The sequence below is a fragment of the Aureobasidium subglaciale genome (assembly GCF_000721755.1).
Source record: "Aureobasidium subglaciale EXF-2481 unplaced genomic scaffold scaffold_13, whole genome shotgun sequence".
Lineage (NCBI taxonomy): Eukaryota > Fungi > Ascomycota > Dothideomycetes > Dothideales > Saccotheciaceae > Aureobasidium > Aureobasidium subglaciale.
In genome coordinates this window covers 249,151-270,792 of record NW_013566982.1, presented here as the reverse complement: position 1 = coordinate 270,792, position 21,642 = coordinate 249,151, and the positions used below count along the sequence as shown (strand labels likewise).

At 52.2% G+C, this 21,642-nt stretch overlaps 9 protein-coding genes across 9 annotated transcripts; 6 read left to right on the top strand and 3 right to left on the bottom strand.

The window, feature by feature from the left end:
* Positions 1-483: 483 nt before the first annotated feature.
* AUEXF2481DRAFT_66397 (uncharacterized protein) lies at positions 484-2,063 on the top strand (the record flags this gene model as incomplete). Its single annotated transcript, XM_013487482.1, has 2 exons — positions 484-1,952; positions 2,006-2,063. 2 exons carry the CDS (start codon positions 484-486, stop codon positions 2,061-2,063), a joined length of 1,527 nt encoding a protein of 508 aa, XP_013342936.1.
* Positions 2,064-2,355: 292 nt separating this feature from the next.
* On the bottom strand, positions 2,356-3,578 carry AUEXF2481DRAFT_5851 (uncharacterized protein; the record flags this gene model as incomplete). The annotated part of the gene is made up of 2 exons (XM_013487309.1): positions 2,356-3,245; positions 3,308-3,578. 2 exons carry the CDS (start codon positions 3,576-3,578, stop codon positions 2,356-2,358), a joined length of 1,161 nt encoding a protein of 386 aa, XP_013342763.1.
* Positions 3,579-4,310: 732 nt separating this feature from the next.
* On the top strand, positions 4,311-5,744 carry AUEXF2481DRAFT_30335 (uncharacterized protein; the record flags this gene model as incomplete). Its single annotated transcript, XM_013487369.1, has 2 exons — positions 4,311-4,502; positions 4,566-5,744. 2 exons carry the CDS (start codon positions 4,311-4,313, stop codon positions 5,742-5,744), a joined length of 1,371 nt encoding a protein of 456 aa, XP_013342823.1.
* Positions 5,745-6,426: 682 nt separating this feature from the next.
* On the bottom strand, positions 6,427-8,512 carry AUEXF2481DRAFT_47277 (uncharacterized protein; the record flags this gene model as incomplete). The annotated part of the gene is made up of 3 exons (XM_013487468.1): positions 6,427-7,068; positions 7,120-8,150; positions 8,203-8,512. The coding sequence occupies 3 exons, from the start codon at positions 8,510-8,512 to the stop codon at positions 6,427-6,429; spliced, it is 1,983 nt and encodes a 660-aa protein (XP_013342922.1).
* A 1,963-nt stretch (positions 8,513-10,475) lies between these two features.
* AUEXF2481DRAFT_269709 (uncharacterized protein) lies at positions 10,476-12,734 on the top strand. The gene is made up of 7 exons (XM_013487550.1): positions 10,476-10,670; positions 10,767-10,791; positions 10,849-11,125; positions 11,178-11,812; positions 11,868-12,138; positions 12,189-12,266; positions 12,320-12,734. Exons 1-7 carry the CDS (start codon positions 10,624-10,626, stop codon positions 12,589-12,591), a joined length of 1,605 nt encoding a protein of 534 aa, XP_013343004.1. The 5' UTR covers positions 10,476-10,623; the 3' UTR covers positions 12,592-12,734.
* On the top strand, positions 12,623-13,730 carry AUEXF2481DRAFT_270064 (uncharacterized protein). The gene has a single exon (XM_013487549.1). The coding sequence runs from the start codon at positions 12,878-12,880 to the stop codon at positions 13,535-13,537; it is 660 nt and encodes a 219-aa protein (XP_013343003.1). The 5' UTR covers positions 12,623-12,877; the 3' UTR covers positions 13,538-13,730.
* A 61-nt stretch (positions 13,731-13,791) lies between these two features.
* On the top strand, positions 13,792-15,133 carry AUEXF2481DRAFT_40940 (uncharacterized protein). The gene is made up of 2 exons (XM_013487418.1): positions 13,792-14,015; positions 14,075-15,133. Exons 1-2 carry the CDS (start codon positions 13,924-13,926, stop codon positions 15,006-15,008), a joined length of 1,026 nt encoding a protein of 341 aa, XP_013342872.1. The 5' UTR covers positions 13,792-13,923; the 3' UTR covers positions 15,009-15,133.
* A 2,766-nt stretch (positions 15,134-17,899) lies between these two features.
* Positions 17,900-18,699, bottom strand: AUEXF2481DRAFT_66418 (uncharacterized protein; the record flags this gene model as incomplete). The annotated part of the gene is made up of 3 exons (XM_013487486.1): positions 17,900-18,309; positions 18,365-18,464; positions 18,520-18,699. 3 exons carry the CDS (start codon positions 18,697-18,699, stop codon positions 17,900-17,902), a joined length of 690 nt encoding a protein of 229 aa, XP_013342940.1.
* Positions 18,700-19,084: 385 nt separating this feature from the next.
* On the top strand, positions 19,085-20,572 carry AUEXF2481DRAFT_5844 (uncharacterized protein; the record flags this gene model as incomplete). The annotated part of the gene is made up of 1 exon (XM_013487308.1): positions 19,085-20,572. One exon carries the CDS (start codon positions 19,085-19,087, stop codon positions 20,570-20,572), a length of 1,488 nt encoding a protein of 495 aa, XP_013342762.1.
* Between the last annotated feature and the right edge of the window lie 1,070 nt (positions 20,573-21,642).

Below are 21,642 nucleotides of genomic sequence, written 5' to 3'. Positions count from 1 at the left end.
AGGATAGGGGTCTCAGCCTTGCAAGGTCGACGAGAAGTGGGAAAGGGGGAGGCAGAATTCACCTAGGAAGGGAGGAGAATCTATCTTTTGGCTTCTCCGGGTTCAGAAGGCGGCCATCTTGTCTCGTCAAGCTCATCCAAAGCATCAAGGCGGTGCTGCAAGGTGCAAAGTGTTTACTCTTTCCTCACCTCCAGAACTAGTCGTATATCTGGCCAGAAACAGTTGGCACTCCCCACAAAAAAACATCAGCGCGTGTACTTGACCGGAGTACTTGAGCGAAACTTCCACATGTCGAATAGGGGCGACGTCAAACAACGACCCAGCCTTTGGTCCTATATCAGCTTTTCGTCCACGCCACGGCGACGCAAGTCAGTCTCGTCGCACTCTCGCAACCACAGCCAGTCGATACCCCTGGCTTCGTCAAACTACGACCCTTTTGCGCCTACGACAAAATCTAGTTCAATGCAGGAGAAGGCCGGCTGGATGAATCAAGGTCAGCGCATGCGGTATATCAAGACGGGTGGCATTGTTGCCTTCGTCTTGTTCGTACTATACTACATGCTGCCCGGCTCGTCAGGGTCAACAGCAAAGTTCCCGACGGGCGATGTTGCCTCAGATCCTTCAATGGGCACGGCGAAATGCACAAAGTCCTACTCGTCCAGCAAGCCGCTGATCCAATACGCTCTCATGGTTGACGCTGGCAGCACCGGCTCGCGCATCCACGTTTACCGCTTCAACAACTGCGGCCCCACCCCCGAACTCGAGAACGAGGACTTCAAGATGACGGAGAAGAAGGAAGGCGGTTCCGGACTGAGCTCCTACGACTCGGACGCCGAAGGTGCTGCAAAGAGCTTGGATGTGCTGCTACAAGTTGCCATGGACAAGGTCCCTGAGAAGCTGAAGGGCTGCACTCCCATCGCCGTCAAGGCTACGGCTGGTCTGCGCAAGCTGGGTCCTGAGAAGAGCGATGCCATCCTCAAGGCTGTGCGCAACCGTCTCGAGACAGTGTACCCATTCCCCGTTGTCAGCGAGAAGAACGGTGGTGTCGAAGTCATGGACGGCAAGGACGAAGGTGTTTACGCTTGGATTACGACAAACTACCTGTTGGGCAAGATCGGCGGTCCTGACAAGACTCCCACAGCTGCTGTCTTCGATCTTGGTGGTGGTAGCACTCAGATCGTTTTCGAGCCCACCTTCGCTCAGGCCAAGGATGGCGGTATGCCCGAGCAACTCCAAGAGGGTGACCACAAGTACAAGCTCTCCTTTGGTGGTCGTGATTTCACTCTGTACCAGCACTCGTACTTGGGCTACGGTCTCATGGCCGCCCGCGAGAATCTGCACAAGGTTGTCATCGACAACATGCACAAGGCAAACCCTGACTCTACCGCCTGGCTGAGCAAGCCTGTCCTCAACCCCTGCTTGATCCCTGGCACTTCGCGTGAAGTCAAGGTTCCCCTCGGCAAAGGTCACGCTCTCGGCGAATCCGTCACTGTCAACATGACTGGTCCTACCACTGGCTCTGCCCCTCAATGCCGCGCCATTGCCGAGCAAACTCTCAAGAAGGAGGAGGAGTGCAAGATCTCCCCTTGCGCATTCAACGGTGTCCACCAGCCATCTCTTTCCAAGACATTCTCCCGCGAGGACGTGTACCTTTTCAGTTACTTCTACGATCGTGCTCAGCCTCTTGGTATGCCCGAATCATTCACTCTTTCCGAGCTCAAGGATTTGACTGCCCGTGTCTGCGAGGGCCCCAAGGGCGAGTCAAAGGCCTGGGATATCTTCAAGCCAATCGACGGCGCTATAAAGGAGCTTCAAGGCCGTCCTGAGACCTGTCTGGATTTGAACTTTATGGTTGCACTTTTGCACACTGGATATGAGATGCCCATTGATCGTGAGGTCAAGATTGCCAAGAAGATCAAGGGCAACGAGTTGGGCTGGTGTTTGGGTGCCAGGTATGTTTACGTGCCGAGTCTTTGTCAGTTGGTCGATGCTAACGTGTTTCCAGTCTTCCTCTTCTCAGCCAGGAGAGTGGTTGGTCTTGCAAGATCAAGCAGGTTGCATAAACGGGTGGTCATGTTGCATTTTCGGCATGAGGCGTTGCTTTCTCCTTGGGTTCACTGTATGACGACCAAGAAAATGGATAGATTGGCGATTTTACCTAGTCATTTTTCGCTCAGAACTTTTCATGGTTTTGATGCCTTACCTATCACCGTTCAATCAGAATAGGGTTCTCGTTCTACATTGTCTCGTCACTTTCAGGTATGCCATGAACAGTACTGTCGAAGCCTTTGGATGTTTTTATTCCTGGGTATCTGTACTCGTTTCGCGACGTGTATGTTCTACGGGCATGCATATCTATGCGTCACCCTGCTCTTCGATGATCTTCCTGTTCAGATTGATGTCGTGCAAGATGGATTCAGCACCCAAGTCAACAAGCTTCCTTGCAACGTCCCAGCCGAACTCGTCAGCCTCTTCTCTGCTTGTAATGCGTCTCTGCATCTCAGCCTCGACATGTCTCTGACCGTCCAAGCTGACAACAAGCGCGCGCATGATCAGGTTCTCTGTGAACTCTGAGCCGCTGTCTTCATTTTCATCCTCGTCCTGACCAGTGCGGCCAGTCGCGGCAATGCCGCTGAGTTTGTTGTACTCTGCTGCAGGCTTTGCGCCGACACCGACACCAGTGCCGACAGTGGTGCCCAGAGAAGCCTTCTTGCGCACCCACTCGGTCTCGACACCAATTGGTACACTGCAGCCGCCCTCGAGGGTGCGCATCAGACTGCGCTCGGCAAGACAGGCGCGGGTGGTCCACTCACAGCCGACAGCTGAGAGCAACTTCTTGATATCCTCGTCGTCGGAGCGGATCTCAATTCCGAGGGCTCCTTGGCCTACTGCGTGCAGAATGCCGCCTGATGCGCTATCGAGGTAGCTGGTGATGCGCTCAGACATGCCGAGACGAGAGAGGCCAGCGGCGGCCAGGATGAGAGCGGTATATTCGCCCTCGGGGTTGTCGAGTTTGGCAAGACGGGTACCGACGTTACCGCGGACGTCGGCGAACTTCAAGGCTGGGTATAGGCGCTTGAGCTGGGCGGAGCGGCGGACGGACGAGGTGCCAATGACGGAGCCCTCGGGCAATTGGGAGAGAGACTTGTAGGGAAGGGTGGGCTTGACGACGAGCGCGTCACGAGCGTTCTCGCGAGGGAAGATGCAGCCGATGCTCATGGATGGAGGGAGTTGAGTGGGCATGTCTGTGTGCTGTCAGCGCCGAGTGCTCTTGCATGACAGAGCGAGGTAGCTTGGAGCTGCGTACCCTTCAAGCTGTGGACAATGAGATCCAGGTCGCCCTTCTCGAGCAAAGCCTCGAGCTCGTGGGTCCACAGCGCCTTTGCATTGAACTCGTGCAGTGCGGTGGTCTGGTTGTTGTCGCCCATGGTGCTCATGGCGTGGATCTCATACTTGCGATCCGGCCATGCCTTGCGCAGTTCCTTGCACACAATGTCAGTCTGAACTCTGGCGAGGACAGACTTGCGCGTGCCAATCTTGACCGGGCCTTGTGTCGATGTCGTTGCCTCGCTTGCCATTTCGTGTGTTTGATGCACTGTCTTCGAGTCTTGCGCGACACACGATTCAATCGGCGAATTCAGTGACGTGCAGGCCCCACATGCTTGGATGTTGGCCCATTCACGAAACACAAGCCTTGCCGAGGCTCGTCCCTGGAGACCATCAACTTCACCATCTTGTCGAACTCCTCGATTCTTGCTACGTGATCATCAGGCTGAACACAATTCCCTCGTTCCAGACTTCGAACATCCCACGCCGACTCAGACTTGTTGTGGCTATGTCGTGCCCAGTACAATCTCGGCTTCCTCCTTGATCCGTGACAACCGCTTTTTGGCCCCAGATCCTTCCTTCTGAATTGCCGCGGACAAGTAGCTTCTGCCATGATTGTGTTTGCATCCTCTCCGGGAATAACGTCCACAAAAAGCGACGTTTCGCCGTAGTCGCTGCCTGATGAATTGATCATCTTTTGGTACCAAAGATATCGCTCAGCCTTATAGGTCAAGGCACCGACAGCGTTTAAAGGATTTCGGTCCCATTGTCTAGCCTCAATTTTATCACTAGCAATCCGGCTTGGCCTAACACATCTTAATCGTCCTCCAAACACATCATCTCATCAACGTATAAAGGTCCAATTCGCCCTGATACTTTCAGTCACGTTTTCGTCGCGGCTTGGACTTTCCAAGCGTTCTTCATTTAAAGCCCCCTTCGATATCTGATCGACAGAACATATATCCCTTGATATCTCGGTCGATATGGACGGCGTCAATGTTAACGCCAGAGATCAATGGGCTCTGCTGGCTCTGGCAAACGAAGCAATGCAGTTTTCAGTCAACTCCACTGCCGACGGCACCAAGAAGGATAGCAATGGCGTCGATTGGCTCATGGTTGTCAAGGGTCTCTTGCCAATGATCACCCTTGCTCTTGGATTTGGAGGCAGAACTCTGGTAAGCATTCGTGACTACGCCGATGTATTGGTCGAAACAACGCGGACGCTAACATGATCACAGATGGATCATTTCTTCCTTGTCATGACCACGCTCGCTGAAGTCGAGGCGCCCATCGCCGGCGGCGTCGACTCGGCCGATTCTGGATCTGAGAAGTATGGTCTGCTCGAAGGATCCAACTACAAGGACAAGGCTCGTCCGTCCGTCTCAGTAGGACCTCGATACGTGACCTCTAGTCTTCGTGCTACCATACGCCATCTCAATGCCGAAGCAGGCGACCTAAGCATGTTCAGAGGTATTGGCGCCAAAGCCTTCATCTACATCCTTATGGTACCGGTAGCTTTCGTGAGCGAATTCGTCGCTGGCTATCTACCCTACGTCAAGAGTGGGCATATCTCGGGCTCTATTGCAGAGCTCATCGCTGCACTCATTGCATGCCAGCTCTGGGCGGGCCTCATGCACATCATCATCTCGAAGCCGCGCAACAAATTCTGGTTCCGCCGCCTACCACTATCATTTATCGGAGTCTTGCGTCACGCTTGGTTTGCCATCATTGTCAACAATCTGTCTGACGACCTTCTCGAATGGGCCATTCGTTACTTCACAAGCTTCAGCAAGTCAAAGGTTCCCAAGGTTGAACATGTAGAACTGGATAATACCAAGCCGTTTCAGCTGAGTCAGGGACCTATAGTGGAGATCAGCATCGCTATCGTCTTATGGATGTTTGCCAAATCTCTGCTACGCTCGCAGATCAAGCCTTTGATCAAAATAGCAGTCCTGAAGCCTGTGCAGGCAATCGAAGGCCGCGTTATGTCGTCTATGCTCAGAGATGACGAAGACCCAGTCGTTCCGATGGACCGTAGCTTCCAAGGACGCCCACAATCAGGCGGTATTCTTCAACAGCAACCAGAACCTCTGGACTTCACAGCCGCCGCTCGTACCATTGACAAAGAGACATATTTGCGTCTAGTCAAGCTAGAAGTCAAGATGCACTTCATCAGTCAGTTCGTGCAGTGGGCCTTTTGGACTTTGATCTTCGCCGAGGTTGTCTACTTCATCGGCCCTAGTTCTGTCTGGCTTGTTCTGAAGCTCATCAGCGGTACACCCATCACTCAAGCGGATCTGAATCGCACGACAGGCAATATGGCCAGAGGTCTCTTCGAAAAGGTGATTGCTGCTCCTGGTAACTTCACGGTCACCACGGTCAACACGACCTCTAGTCCTCTCTCGCTCGATCAGTAGATTGTTTTCGAGAATTGATCGCTATGTAATTCATGTCATCTGTTTCTTTCGGAATGAAGAAGGATGTTGGATACAATTGATTGAAGTTGGATAGCTTCGAACCATCAATCCACTCTTTTTTTTTTTTAAATACAGAGTTTCAAACAATCGCCTTCTTTCTTTCTACTTCGTCAAGTGAGCTAGACTGTTCAAACCTAGTCAAGCTTGGTCGAATCTTTTCTTCTTCTACTAGATTCAGACTAAAACTGGCGATGTACTCGACCACAGATCGGCTTGACAGGGTGACACTGATTAAACCTTGTCGGTAGCCAATCAGCTTGTGCTCAAACAGCATGACATGTCAAGACTCAGAAGAGACATTTTACAATGCCCCTGGTAGGCAATCATAAATCCAGGACCGTGTAGACGATTGAAGAACCATGTCAAGAGCTTTTGTAGTGTAGGTACATGTTTTAGATATGAGACATTGTCTAATAAATTCACATCTCGATGCTAGATCCAAATCCACTTTGTGATAAGCCCATCTCCCAAATGGTCGTTCGAATCATGCAAGGAAAAGAGTGATGATTCGCTATGCGGAAGAAGAAAGATATGTTGTCCCCGGTCTTTGAAATTTTCATAAAGCTTTGCAAACGTCGTCCTAAATGTCCAATACTCCTCTTTTTTTTCTCTCCATCGTCATTCAACCGTGCAGTTGTGCTCCGAGCGGTACCCAGCTTCTGCTGACGTCCATGCTTCTGTTGACTCTAGCACCAGGTGTCAAGGGTACGTCGACACGACCACGGCTGCTGCTAGGGTCGTCACTATCTTCATCGTCATCGTATGCGTCAGACAAGCGAGCGAAGTAGTCTGCCAATCCAGATGTGGGACTGGCGATACTGTCGTACTGTGGAGGAGGGGTGATGAGTGGCGGTGGGGGCTCTTCATCTTCAAAGGCTGGGGGGTTGAACGAGGGAGCGCGCAAGAGATGGATAGGTCTGTCGAGATTATGAGGAACTGCACCCGTCAGATGCGCTGCTTGCGGGCGGGTCAGACTGGGTGCTGTGATTGTTGGAGGTATTGTTGTTTCTCTCATGCCGTTCAGGGCGTTGAGTGTGGGCACGTAAGAGGTAGGTGAGTTGCGACGGCGAACTGCGTTGGGGCAGCCGCATTCGTAGAGCGAAGTGCCGGCGGAGGCGGACTCGGGGCTGGTATAGGCGGGTAACGACGTGTTTGCTTGCGTTGCGCGACATGAGAGAATGTGGAAGGGCGAATCGATGGAAATCTCGAAATGTCTACGCTTGCCAGGATTCTCCGTGTCAGGTTTCGAGAGGCGCATCACGATCTGAGTTGTGTTAGTTTGGGATATCCACACTCAACATCGACATGTACGTACCTTGATCCAGTGATGCACCTGGATGTTTTGGTATGTGGTGTCAAAGTGCAACCTGGTCGCTCTTTCTCTCTCCCGGTTGGAGGTACAATTCGGCAGTTGTACGCTGAACTCCATCTCAGTAGGTCCTATGTTCTCTCCCTCGAGGTTACCTAGGAGGTTGGTCGGATCCGATGTCGTGACGGGCTCTCCAGCAGCGGCGGCGGCCCGTTGGTTATACGGCACACCACCCCCTGCCGTCACACGCATCGTGCTGCCAGGGAATGTGCTAGTCGGTGGCTGGTCTGCCCTTTTTTCGAAAAGCTGCACCTTTCTTGTAGGCTCCATTCGGTGGACGCGCTTGTTACTGCAAAAGTACTCTATATTCTCCGTCACGAGCACTTTTATGCGATGGCACTGCACCTTGGCTAGTGGCGTTAGTTTGAATGCGATGGGTACCTGTGCGCCGAGAGGAAACGATTTTCCAGATATGACAATGTCGTAGTGGAGTTGATCCTCCCAGTTTCTGCTGATGGCAATAGGTTCAACTTGCTCAAGGGAGCCCTCGGCTGGTGCTCTGATCAGCTGCACCTCGCGAACTCCAACAAGATTGGCCCGGAAAGCACCAGCGCGTTCTATGACTGCTTCGAGTTCGTATTTGACAGAGCCTAGGTCCACGTCGATCGTCTCGGGTAGTCTACTGTCGATAGGAAGCTCGAAGTTGTACACATAATCACCCGGGTTGAACGTGCGGTAACCTTTCTGTGCTACGGAAGGGCCTCCGGTTGAAGATTCACCCTTGCCGAAACTGCGTGACTGATTGACTTGTAAGGATAGCCTTCGCTGGTCTTTTGTAGTGAGGTTTGTTGTCGAGATATTTGGGGACTTTCCAATACCAAAGGAAGAGGTCGTAGAAGATGCGCCTGACTTGAAGAGTTCCACATGATCCGCGCAGGGTCCTGCCTCGGCTGTGGGGAATTGAGCATTGAAGAATGGCCAGGTGTGGCTCATTATGTTGTCAACCTCTTCGAAATCGACTTTGCGCGGAGGGATGCCTGTCGGATATTAGTCATGCTTCTCGGATCAGTAGAAAAGCTGGTGTGTCACCTTCAGGCCATTTTGTGGTTGCTCTTCCTTTGAACTTGAGGGTAACTGCCTTTATCTTGGCGGCTTTCGTCACGCGCAGGTGGAGAGTTCCTCGTAGCATGGCTGTGTTACCGCTGGATGCATCGTTTTGTTCGAAACCTTGTAAGAACAAAGCCGGCTCGGCCAGATTGATCGATACGTTTACGCCGCTTCCAGACACAAGCGGTTTGTCGGATGAATCAGTACCAGGCACTACCGAACTATGTTGTGCTCGAGATGTAGCGTCTGAAGCAGCTCTCACATCGTCCGTCAAAGCAGGTCTGGAGACCATGCCGCTCACTGGGCCGCCAATCGATCCACGGATGCCCGCCCTCATGTTTCCGAAGACAACCGGTCTCTGTCCTCCTTTTGTAGTCTTGCCTTCTGGCTTGGCTGTAGGCTGAGCCGGAGTGTCCAGAGAATTGCGTTGGGACGTGTGGTGCGAGGATATGACCGAGCGTATCTTGATCGAGAGTCTTCTGCACAGATGCCGAGTGGGACAAGGTCGTGGTCTTTCGATGCGGACTGAAGGATCGTAGTTTTCGTGTACGCTCTTGATGCGAATTGAACCTCTTCTGTATCTGCGGGGCTCAAAGTAACCCGGGTTGTCGGCGCCTTCGTGAAAGCTGGAGGAGCAAAAATGGACGCAGCTGCTACGGCGAGGATAGGAGCGGATCTCTGCCATTGTGTATTAGTCGAGGATATTGACAAGCACTCTGCGGCCGGCGAGAAGTGGGGAACATGTATGGGCGATCGCAGGGAGTTAAGGCTTGCGATGCCGCTGACAAGGTCGTGCAGAATCGCCGTGCCTGCCAAAACAAGGAATGGTGCCCAAATTGCACGCCGACATGTGGGAAACCTGCTATGTGCATGTGCAGGAGGGACTCACCAAATCAAGCGTGTTTCAAGTATTGAAAACCCCAATTACGTGCGTACGACTGCGTGATCTGACCTTTGAGCAACTTATGCGAGGATCAGACGTGTCGCAAGGTTAGAGATGAGGTCACGAATTGGGACTGGGCGAGTATCAACGCTCCTTCACGTGTAGCGATGAGAATTGCGATTGTAGGGCGACAGAGGCTTCAGGCCGTCTGAGCCAACTGGTCGCGGAATTGGCACACCAAGGCAGTGTCCGAAGCCAAATTGAGTGTCTCTGCTGCACTTGAAGCTGATATCGAAAGAAACGAGGGGAAATCCTGGCTGACCAAACAACAGTCGACCGGCACTGGTTATGTAGAGACAGCGGTGTGTCGAGATTCGTCCGTGGGTCCGGGGCGAGTGAAACACAATGAGAAATCACAGCAGAGAAGCAGGAAGCTGGTCAGACAAGGGTTTGAGTTATCTATGGGCTATGCCAGTGAACGACATGACCAAGCCTCGAGGGCGTTTTTTGACTTTCGTCATTATTTTCCAAAAGGCCATCTGCCGCGGCGCTGTCTTGCCTGGTTGCGCGGCTTGACCCCCAAGTCTGGCAGTGACGAGCATCCGCACTTTCCGTGATTGGCTTTGGGGAATCCCACAAGGTTTCGAGATATGCATTAGTCGGCTTCCCCAGTCTCTATCCGGCGCCTGCCCAAAGGCAATATTTCGCCGACAAGACCACTTCAAGTTTTGAGCGAAAGCAACTTTTCAGGAACCTCAGATTACCCAACGGCACCTGACACGAACACGAGCTGATCCGAATCTTCCGGCCTGTATATTCCTCAATCTCCGCGTCCCCCGGCGCCGCGTGGTTCACTCGTTCACAAGTCCCTGGATCGTTCTTCTGAGCTGTCTGTGTTACGTGTGTCGAATGGTTGGTCCGCGTTTTGCAGTCTGGTCGATATATGGCGGATCGCGGAGGTCGAAAGCAATGACCATATGATGTCCTTTGAAGTTCTTGAGATGTCTGGAGCCGCGGAAATAATTCACCATCCTCTACGACTGAATGTCACTGCTGCAAAGAAGTGCACGTTAAAAGCGATCAAGATCTTGCTCCCTGGAAGCAGTCGGGTATTTCGGTCTGCGACCAACTAGGTATGATCGGGCATCGCAATCATCCTGCCCTGTGCTGAAATTTGTCGCTTCCCACTCCCCTCTATCATGACTGACACAGGGAGTCAGATAGGTTGTCTCGAGGCACAGTCATGTTCTAGATAGTAAGAGTCCACTTGCGGATCCAGCGATAGGATACGCCTAGGTATAAATTAATCTGCATTGGGTTGTTGAGAGCGTTACATACTTTAGCTTGGAGAAGATAAAAATGCTTGAGATCGGAAGCGCCGATGCCGCACCCCGATCTTGGACAAGATAGCGGGGTTAAATTGACTCTCGGCTTTAACGCGCGAACGACGCGGGAACGTTCCAACCAAAATTCGCGTCCCTCGAGGCAAAGTGGTAGAATACTGATATAGAAAGAATCACATGTCAAAGAGCTGCACGCGCTATTATGCCCGACGAAGCAGAAGATGGTATGCGGATCTTGAAGGCTCTTGCTAAACGTCGGAACGAAGACTGACAGCGTCTGCAGGCAACACCCCTCTCCTTGGGGGCGTGGTCCTCTGCAGCACATCACTATCTCAGGACCTTAGAGTCAGTAACCTTTATGCCAGCTTCACAGAATCCGTGCCAACACATTATGTTCAACAGGACAAACTCAACGATCTTGCACGAAGTATGGGTGCCGTTCACCGCCTCGACTTGACTGCGGACGTGACACACCTCGTCGTCGGCAACCTAGATACACCGAAATGCAAGCATACCGCAAAGGAAAGACCAGACATACACGCGCTCAAACCTGAATGGATCCATGCCATTCGTAAATCCTATATGGAGGATCAGGAAATTGACCTCGAAGCACTAGTGCAAGAATACCGCCTCCCAGCATTCTACAACCTGCACATTTGTGTCACTGGCTTCGAAGACAGTACGTATAACCACTATCATATCCTTGAGTGGGCTAACTCTGCTGCTTGAAGTCGACCAACGGCAAGACTTGATCCAGAAGATAAGTAATAACGGTGCGCACTATCATGGTGATCTTACCAGGGATGTCACCCATCTTATTGTGGCTAAACCAAGAGGCGCAAAGTATGAGCGTGCGAAAACATGGAATCTGAAGGTAGTTTCCGCGAAATGGCTCGAAGAGAGTTTGGAGAGGGGAATGGCGGTCGACGAGTCATTATACCATCCGCTCATGGCCCCTGAGGATCAGGGCCATGGCGCCTTCGTTCGTGACTATCAGAAACCCTCTGCGCTAGGAAAGAGACGACGTGACGATCCTTCTATCAACCAGAGCGAAGAGCTCGGGAAGCGGAAGATGAGGCGAACTGCGAGCGCCAAGTTGGCAGACCACAGTCAAAGCATGATGACCAGTTTTCTTTCCCACGGCGGCGGTGAGTCGTCAGAAGTTGCGAAGGATCAATGGACGGAAATCAAAGATCAATCACCACCTCCCCGCGATGCCGATCGCTCAAGGTCAAGGTCAGAGTCGAAGGAAAGGCAAAGGATATCTCGTCACACTTCATGGGAAGCGGCGCCTATACATCAGGAAGAGGAGCCAGGATTGTTCTCGGGTGTCTCGTGCCTAGTTCACGGTCATGATGACAAGAAGGTATGCTTTGATTCATGAGTCTGCGTGACCGTCGTTTTACTAACGTTTCGTGCAGACAGCCAAGATCCACGAGATCGTGATTTCGAATGGAGGACATATCGCCAGTAACTCTGATGCCTTTTTGTTGAACGATGATGCGTATCAATACAAGATTCTTGTACTTCCCAGTGGATGGACTTCAACCACTAAAGGTTCTCTGCCTGAGATTCCATCCGGAACATGGCACGCGACCGAGTGGTGGCTAGAGAGATGTATCAAGCAGAAGGCGCTACTCGATCCCGCCTCTGATCTGCTCAGTCAACCACATCTGAGTCTACCGATCGATGGTATGTTGCGATTGTCATTGTTTATTATCCATGTTTGCTGACGTGCTCAGAATTCCAAGGTCTAACGATAGCGACTTCTGGCATGGGTCATGATGTGTTGCATATATCAAAAGTTGTCAAACTTGCAGGTAAGACTCGGTTTGGCCCTATCAACAACGCAATAGAGCTAAACCTCACCCAGGCGCATCATACGACGAAGTACTGCTACCGAGAACGTCGATCCTGGTAGTGCCTAGCGCAGTCCCAAATTCGGAGAAAATTGCATATGCTGCGAAGCATCGGATCCCAGTCGTATCGGAGGAATGGCTTCTCGCAAGTATCAGGAATGCTCGAAAGATGTCAATATCCGATTACGCCATGACTGGACAATCAAGATACCCCCTCAGCCGTCATCACTCCAGCCGTCCGTCCTCTCGGGAAGCAAGTGCTGCCCCACCACAAGACAAGAGGTAGGATAGGCCGGTATTGATCATTAGGACGCGGGCTGATCAAGTCTGTTAGAAAGGATGACCTACCTGCACAACGCCTTTCAGCCATCCGAACACGAAATGTAGCCACTTCTCTACATCTATACCACTCAGGTCCCGTCCAAGCAATACAACAGCAGAAGACAGTGCCCAACTCAAAAGGACCGTTCATCGAAGAAGATGAGGAGGAAACGGTGCCAGATGATGAAGGCTGCGGCAACGAGTCACGACTGCCGGCCCAGTTCGACGGTCAATATGATGATCCACCACCAATGATAGCAGAAGACGACATGGTGGTAACGAACGCTACACGGTCAATACAGCCGTTGCAGAACATCCCGCCAGAGGTGAATAGCACAAGGAAGCAGTCAAAATCGACGCCTTCAGGGGATATCTCGGCCTCTTCATCACTAAGAAAAGGCGGACAGCGAGGAAGATTGGGAGACGACGAGAACGCCGATGTGCCAAAAGCTGAAGCAGTGCAGACGAATCAAGTGAGGCTAAGTGGAGAGATCAAGTCACTACTCGAGCGACAACATTCTCACCCAGAACCATCGCCGGTTGAACAGCCAGTCAAGGGAAGATGGAGAAAGGATAAGAAATTGGGACGCGCGCCGTCATACACATCAAATTCCTCCGCTTCAGTATCCTTCCGCCAGCATCAACATTTGGACGCAGTGAACACAGGACCGTTAGCTAATCTGGTGGAAGGCGAAGCACCTGCACTAAGTCAACAAGTCACCTACGAGACACCAGAAGCTCAAGAATATCGACTGAAGATGAGCAAGAAGATGGGCACGAGACTGATGGACGACAGTGTCGGCGCACGAGTAGAAAGCCCGGGACTGGTGCGTGATGTTGAGGCAAGTGGTGCTGCTGCAGGTGTTGGCGGTAGAGTGCGTGGACGGCAGCGAACTGCAAAGAATGTATGATCAATGATGTCAGGAGATTGCTGCAAGCCTGGATACGAACATAGCTATGTAAGATAAGAACACAGCATGAAATGCTTGTGATTGTGATCGTGTGTTCTTGGTGCGCATGCGACAGTGATCCAGTGACGAAGCTAGAAGAAAAAGAGGAACAAAAGGAGAAATATCGAAACGATGTCGCCATATCGAACGGTCCGACAAAAGCGATCTCATCGGAGACGAGCACAGACGGGGATAGTTTCAGACCCTCTGCCGTCCTGCCCTGCCCAGGTGAGTCGTAGCCATGTGACGGCTCGTCTTCGTGACTCCATTCTTGAGATAGTCGTTGAGTTTTCCGTGCAAACGTATAAAAGAAGGCGCATCGTCATCGCTACATATCATAATTCGCCATGGCGTCGCTGCATACTCCGACTCAACTTCTCTCACCTCCGCCTTCTCCCGCCCCGCAGAACTTATCGACCGAGATCAACACGGCCACACGGTGCGCTCTCTATCAATGTTGGCGATAAACACGCTGTGCAGTCGCTGACATGGGACAAGCTCGGTTCATGCGCGCTTGAACAAGCTCATCATCTCTCGCCTACCTCTTGCCCTTCCGCCTGTAGCCATAACCCCCGAAGCCTACGCTCACGGCATCAACACGTTCGGCGACGTCTACCTTGTTTTTGAAAACTGCTGGCGGGTCCTGATCGCAGAAGTCGACAAGTCCGACGTAGACGACTCCTCACACGACAACAGACTACGGCGATGGCTATCTCAACTAGTCCCTCCTGGTCTTTGGCGCTCGGATGCAATCAAGAAAGATTTGGAGTACCTGGAGACGATCACTGGCGCTGATCTAGAGGCCGTCACCAACGCCCAAATACGCACCCTTACCGAGCACATCTATCGACAGACTCGGGACAAGCCTCATGTCCTGATCGCCTATGCTTGGATCATGTACATGGCCATCTTCTCGGGCGGCCGGTGGATCAGAGAGCAGTTGACGAACTCCGGCCCTGAATTCTGGGGTGTCAATCACGAGTCCGACAAGATGGAATATTGGGTTCATGGGACCTTGAGACCTGGTTTCACTCTGTTTTGCTTTTCGGGCGCAAGAGATGGAGAAGACATCAAGGCAGACTTCAAGACGCGTCTCGAGGAGGCCGAGGAGCTGCTCACTGCACATGAGCGACAGGACGTCGTCAACGAGGCCCAGTATATCTTTGAACAATGCGTCGCCGTTGTCGAGGATCTCGATAAGCAGCTCAAGACCGATCTCGAACTAGTCAAATCGCTAGCTGCTCGAGGAGCGGAGCATGGGACTGCAGACCTAAAAACAACACCGACACGGGCTGCTCTTCCACAACAAGCCGCAATGGAAAACGCAGAGCCGAAGTCGGCAAACTTTATAAGAGCAATAGTGGTGGCCTTCTTCGCTTTCGCCTTTTATCAGTCATATCGTTGGCAGTATGGAGATTTGGAGCGCGATTAGCCAACGTGACGAGCCTTGGTGGAGGAATTTAGATGAGAGGAGCGTTTACATTCAAAGATACCAGCATGCGCCAAGCAGAAAGATACCCAATAGACACGAATACCATAATAGCTTCTGATCTTCACTCCTTCACTCTGTCGTTCTTCAATCACTTGAGCGGGCCAAACGCGCAAACAGCCTTCGCTCAATTTGGTGTTTCATGAGCGGAGCTTCTTGAGTGCACGGACCGCCCTTCACATGCCACTTCAATCGTTCCCCAAAAGACTCCTTATGTGCCAACGCTCTGTATCAAAATCACACATTCACTCTTGAGACCGGAGGAGACCTTAGTCACATCAGTTTGACCATAACACAGTCTCGCCGCCATACTATCTTGTCGTTGAGTCACACCGCTACAACGATGATTTCCGGATTCAACGAATGGACCGCGTCGGCCCAGCTGGGCCATACCGATTCGTTTGCAGAGCTGAACGAGCGCCGACTTGGAATTGAGGCTGAAGACTTCATTGCCAACATACTCACAACTTCACCTACCAAGGAACCTCTTCTGCCAGCACTAGGTGGCCTTCCTTTTGCTCTTGAGGAGACTATCACGCATCAGGTCGAGATCTTAAAGAGGCATGGCTGCCAGCCTTACTTCATCTTCAGCGGAGTTACCTCGAATGGTCAGGAAGAGAGACTTCAAGCTGCAACTCGCGCAACCAAGAGCATCGCAAATGCTTGGGAGTTATACGGCGCATCCGAGCCCGAACGTGCCGTTGCCGAGTTTGGCACTCTGTGTAAGGACTGGTGCATGGTTGACTCCTGGATGTAGGGGCTGACCTGTATAAACAGCTGGCACAATCAACGTGGAAAATATCTACCGCTTCGTACAGAATGTGTTGCGCAAAAACGACGTTGACTTTCTGATTGCACCGCATAGCGCATGTGCTCAGGTATGTGAGATGAGTCGTACGAGCATATCACGGACTAACATCTTACTTAGCTAGCATCTATTGCTGGTACCGAATTCTGCGATGCTGTAGCAGGCTCCAGCGATATTCTCATGTTTGAGATTGATCAACTCATTACAAAACTTGATTTTGAGCAGGCTCAATTTTCTTGGATCACTCGTCGTGAATGCATCGAGGCGCTTGGAGTCACTTCTACCAGCATGTTTGTTGACACTTGCCTTCTTTCTGGATGCTCCATCCTGCCTACCCTACCTCAGCTAGAGAACGACTTGGCTACATCTCCCAGGGGTCCAAAGATCAGAGCTGCTGCTGATCTGCTCAAGAGAGGTCAAACTAACGGTAACGCCCTCTGTTTGCAGTATCAGGACGACCCAGCTATGGTAGCTCTGAACTACCTCGATCGCTACCGCAAAGCGAGCCTCTACGTCAAGCATTATGTTTGCATTCGCCCTAACGGTAAAATCGAGTCTGTTGATGGCGCGTCAGCACCAAGCGATCTGAACAACATTATGGGCCACCGCTTGCCCGATGAAGCATTTGGCTATCTCTCGCGCGGTGTTATCAGCTCGGAGGTTCTGAGTTGGATAGCATCGAACGAGATCATTGAGCGTCCACCCCTTGATGGAGGCGAGGCTGATGTCTACCGTCGTCTGGTCTCTGATGGTCTCACTCCCCTTCGAACTACTGCGCTCTCACTTCTCTCGTACTCGGTCCATAGGTTCTACCAGCACAAGCCTATCTATCTAAGGTGCTGGTTCAACCCTAGCGCCCCAAAGACGTTGAACGTCTCCGATACTGCTGACCCCAGAGAAACCGTTGTGGGATGGAACGTACGGCTCGATCAGATCACATCCAAAGCAGCTAAACTCGAACGCGACATGTCATCTCTGGCATTTGCAGTAGGTAGCTTGCAAGACACGGACTTTGCTAAGAGTAGTGTCACTCTGAAGCCCAGCGGATCCAAGCCACTCAACTCTCCTGCAGAGGTGCGATCTAATACCTTGTGGAGGTTCCTTCAGCTTCGTGGCTATATTCAGCAAGATCATCAACTGAGTCCTCTTGGTCAATGTCTGCAGACCGCATTTTCACGACACAACCAGCAGGATCTGGAAGAGCCAATACTGCTTGCTTTCGAGATGCTTCGTTTGAACCTGCTCAATTCGAGCAACATGTTCCTTTATAACGGTTCGCCGCAGCGTGGCTCCGAGACTGATAAGCGCAACACGTTGCTGGTCAGTAGGGTGGCTTGCTTCGCTGGACTACGCCACAAGAGTATAGGATTTACAGGACCTCTAAGCAGGCATCTTCTTGCTTACACATCGATGGTGTCTGCGGTCCGCGGTAGCCTGCGTAATGTAGTGGAGATGAGTCTCTTTGGGTTGTTGGCCAACTCCCACGTCGATCGTAACATGGCGCTTGGCCAGCTTGCTCAAACAAGCTACAGGTAAGTCGTGCTCCTCGTCGAGGTTGTCGCTCAACACTAATCATATTGTAGCCTGCCTTTCTTGAACGACGTGGACTGCGCTCTTGGCATTGCGGTCAAGTCATACCTGGACGAACTGTCGGCACAGAGCGAGCCGATTTCCGAGGCATCACGCCAATCCGTCAAGATCAAGGGAGCGAACGAGTGGTTCCCTCATGCCACTGACTTCCAAGGTGACTTGGAGAGGGCTTTCGCTCTCTGGGACTCGGTAAGAGCTGTGATTGGATGTATTCATGAATATGCTAACGTTGGGCTAGGTCTATGCTGCTGTCGCCGCGGCTCCCGACAATGTGGTGTCGTCAAAGGACAAGAAGGTATGGGAGGAGGCCGATGCATGGCTCTCGGACAGGAAGTAAAACGGAGAGCACCACTCTCACAGAACGGGCGGATGAAAAGGTAACCAAAACCACAAAAAAAGAAACCACAATCAAAAGCGTAAGAGTATCATGTTGAATTTATTTGCCAATGGTGAGGAACAGTCTATCACCGACATCTCCCAGGCCAGGCTTGATCATACCCTTAGCATCAGTACCGGGGTCTACTGCGCCTACCCAGATTTGTACACCCTCTTCCCAGACGCGGCTGACCTTTTCCAAGCCCTCGTGGCTGGCCAGTACGCTGCAGATGACTATATGCTTGACGCCCCAGTCTTTCAATGTATCTATGGCAGCACTGGCTGTGGCACCAGTAGCGATTATAGGGTCGAGCAGGATGGCGATGTCGGACGGTGTGGTCTGCTGCGAGGTGGTTGTAGCTGAATGGTAAGGGAGGTTGTTGTAGTATTCGACAGGCTGAAGGGTTGTCTTTTCACGGTACATGCCTAGGTGGAAGACAGGAACTGGGTCTGGTAGGACGGCAAGTAGAGCTGCGATATGTAGGTCAGACATGTGGGATGGTCCGGGTCAGGGTGGAGAGCATACCGTCTACCATTGACAGGCCAGAGCGTAGGATAGGTACGAGGGAGACATGATAGGGTGAGATTGTTTCAATGGGGAAGTCGTAGCCTAACGGAGATTGATCCTAGAGCCAGGGTCAGTGGCTGTCTGTGGGAGGCGCGAGGGTGCCAAAGTCGTACCGTGCCTTGGTGAGTAGGCTTCAGGGCGGATCCAAGAGCTTCGTAGCCCAGCATAGAGGAGATCTCATGTATAAGACGCTTAGCATCACGAGCTCCAGTCTGCTGCGATCGGAGCTGTGATATCTTTGCTCGTACACAGGGATGTTGAGCTACGTGCACGTTGGAAGGCAGAGAAGACATGGCCGAGACTTGTGAGATGCGGGGTGAGCTTGAAGGTGGAAGAGGACGATGAAGGTAGACAAGAGACAGGCTTTAGGAGAGACGGTCACAATTTCAAGGAGAATGAAGCTGGGCAAAGGAACACTTTGTCCGTGTTACTATCACTGAGTGTCCTGATAAGAAGGCCGACAAAGGCATGTGGATGCATTGATAGGCGGCGGACGCCGACCTGCACGACAAAGCTCCTGTGAGCAATCAACCGCGGGGTCCATCGACGCTTGGGGCAAGGGCAGACGCGGGCCGAAACAGCCGAACAGGCGGGCCGGCCGGTGATTGCAGATTCGCATCAGTTACAGGAATTCAGCAACTTCTGTGTCTTCCACTCATCCACTCGTCGAGACACGGCATGAGCGAGGCTGCGTCACACTCGCGTGAGCCCACCCACCTCGATTATCATGGACATATACCCGAGCGTGATGCCTCGAGACAGGCGCACCGCCAGTCAAAGCCCGAGCCCGAGCCTGAGAAAGCTGAGGATACAATCAATCGCCAACCCTCGCTGAACGAAGTCGATGCGCCCGAACCTGTGCAGAACAGACACGACGACTCGGCCTGGCACCGACAAACACATCTCGAGGACGAATCGCTCGACTCTGCTCCATCGCCTCCCTCGTTCCATACTCGCCGGTCATCGCCGCCCTTGTCTAGCAAGAAAGAGCCCCTCTCTCCGCTTGCGACGCAGCTTTACATTATCTCGCACCTTGTCTTCTTCTCCATATGGGGTACGCTCGCTCGCTTGGCTATGCAGTGGCTCACCTTCTACCCTGGCGCTCCCCTGGTCACTCCTGTGCTTTGGGCCAACGTAGGCGGCTCCTTCGTCATGGGCTTCTTGTCCGAGGATAGAAGAGTGTTTCGAGAGGAATGGGGTCTGGACAACATGGATCCTCACACCAGAGAGAAGGCACTTGAACAGGAGCATTCAGATCCAACTGCCGCTAAAAAGGCACATGCGAAGACGAAAAAGACGATACCGCTGTACATTGGTCTGGCCACAGGCTTCTGCGGTTCTTTTACCTCCTTCTCCTCCTTCATGCGCGACGTCTTTCTAGCTCTGTCCAACAACCTCCCGACTCCTGTGAGTCACCCATACCCGAATGTGCCATCCTTTACTTCCACGATACACCGCAATGGCGGCTACTCATTCATGGCTCTGTTGGCCGTAATCATATACACTGTCGCGCTCTCTCTGGCTGCTCTGAATGTCGGAGCTCATCTCGCTCTTGCTTTGGATCGCTTCACGCCTACCTTGCCCTTCAGATTCACTCGCAAATTCATCGACCCACTTGTTGTTTTTCTCGCATGGGGTTGCTGGCTCGGTGCCATCTTCCTATGCATCTGGCCTCCAGACAGGCCGTCTGGTTCGTCGAGTCGTGGTATCTGGGCGAACGAAGTCTGGCGTGGTGAAGTTCTGTTTGCGTTGGTCTTTGCACCCATTGGTTGTCTGCTGCGCTACTACGCGTCGCTCAAGCTCAACCCCATTACTGCCTCCTTTCCGCTCGGTACCTTTGCCGTCAACGTGTTTGGATGCGCGGTAGAGGCCATGTGCTACTCCGTTCAGCACGTGCCTATCAACTCGACAGCCGGTGCCCTGGTTGGTGGAGGGAGGGTTAGCTGTCAAGTTCTGCAAGGCGTCATGGATGGTTTCTGTGGTACGACAACCACTGTCAGCACGTGGGTCACAGAACTACAATCCTTACGAAGGCGACATGCGTATGTATACGGAATGGCGAGCGTGGTCGCCGGTCTCTGTCTCATGGTAATCATCATGGGCAGTGTGAGGTGGACAGTGGGCTGGAGCACCCCTGCATGTGTCACCATGCGAACCTCCTCATGATGTTGTAAATTCTTTAATCGGGCTTCGACGACTTGCCCGTTGTCGCGCTTGTTGTAAACCATCACATGATGAGTTGCCAGAAAGTGGATGCCGCTAGAGGATATAATAAAAATCTAATATGATGATGCTTCTATTCCTCCCGCGTGGATCCTAAAGCCCTGCGTCGGCGGAAAGACCCCCCAAAAACAAGGGGAAGGGCAAGAAGAGATCACGATCTGGAAGCTCCCGACCGGCTGCTTCCAAGGTAAAAGGCGCATCGAATGATCATAAGCCGCGTGTGCAGTATCATTGGAGAGTTGGTCGCATTACGCGAGCCAAGGAGATGGAGGACGAGATTTGGCAGAAAAGACTTCTGCCGCTGAGACACACACGAGTTCTATCGGATTATTTGTTGATAGACGTCATTGGGCCTTGTTTGGACCAGCAGCAGTGGAGTCGATCTGGGGGAATCAGAGCCGCAAAAAAGCCACTGGTCTAGAGGCCTTTCTTCCCCTTTTGTGGCTGACGCGACCATTATTGATCGCTGCCAGCATGAACTTTCGCTACAGCCTTTTGACAGAGATACGAGCATTCATAACCGGCATGTCAGTTTTCTCAATCCAATAGCTCGAGTCTGGCGACGGTAGAAATAGAATTGGATATGGACACTGAAAGACGGAGCTGCCCCGAAGTGGACGTTATTACCCATCAAGGGCCCATGCTCTTTTGGAGCAGGAGTCTTCCGTAAAGTTGGACGAGCATGCGTTCTAAGAGCTCACTCGTGTCGCGAGAAGTCCTTGTTAATCCCCACAAACACGGGAATGTAGAGTGCAGGCTTGAGAGAGCTCATTGATACTCTTGGTATCAAATACTGTCCTCACCGTTCAGTTCACGTGCCTCTCATCTTGTTGTCCAACCGTCGAACAAGGAAGCGTGGAGCGGGGGGTCTGGCGATGATGGACGTGGCGCCCGCGGCGGATTGATTGATGGCTGTTGTCCCTGGTTTTCATACATGCAGTAGCTCGTCTGGAACCCCCTTTGTCGTGCGTAGGACACAGACAGTGCACGACTTAAGCGGCACATGAGATGGG

Coding starts and splice junctions, on each gene's coding strand:
- AUEXF2481DRAFT_270064 (XM_013487549.1), top strand. CDS start 12,878: ATGATAGCAGAAGACGACATGGTGGTAACGAACGCTACACGGTCAATA.
- AUEXF2481DRAFT_40940 (XM_013487418.1), top strand. CDS start 13,924: ATGGCGTCGCTGCATACTCCGACTCAACTTCTCTCACCTCCGCCTTCT. Junction 14,016..14,074: donor GAGATCAACACGGCCACACG/GTGCGCTCTCTA, acceptor ACATGGGACAAG/CTCGGTTCATGCGCGCTTGA.
- AUEXF2481DRAFT_269709 (XM_013487550.1), top strand. CDS start 10,624: ATGTCAAAGAGCTGCACGCGCTATTATGCCCGACGAAGCAGAAGATG. Junction 10,671..10,766: donor GCCCGACGAAGCAGAAGATG/GTATGCGGATCT, acceptor GGTCCTCTGCAG/CACATCACTATCTCAGGACC. Junction 11,126..11,177: donor TGTCACTGGCTTCGAAGACA/GTACGTATAACC, acceptor TGCTGCTTGAAG/TCGACCAACGGCAAGACTTG.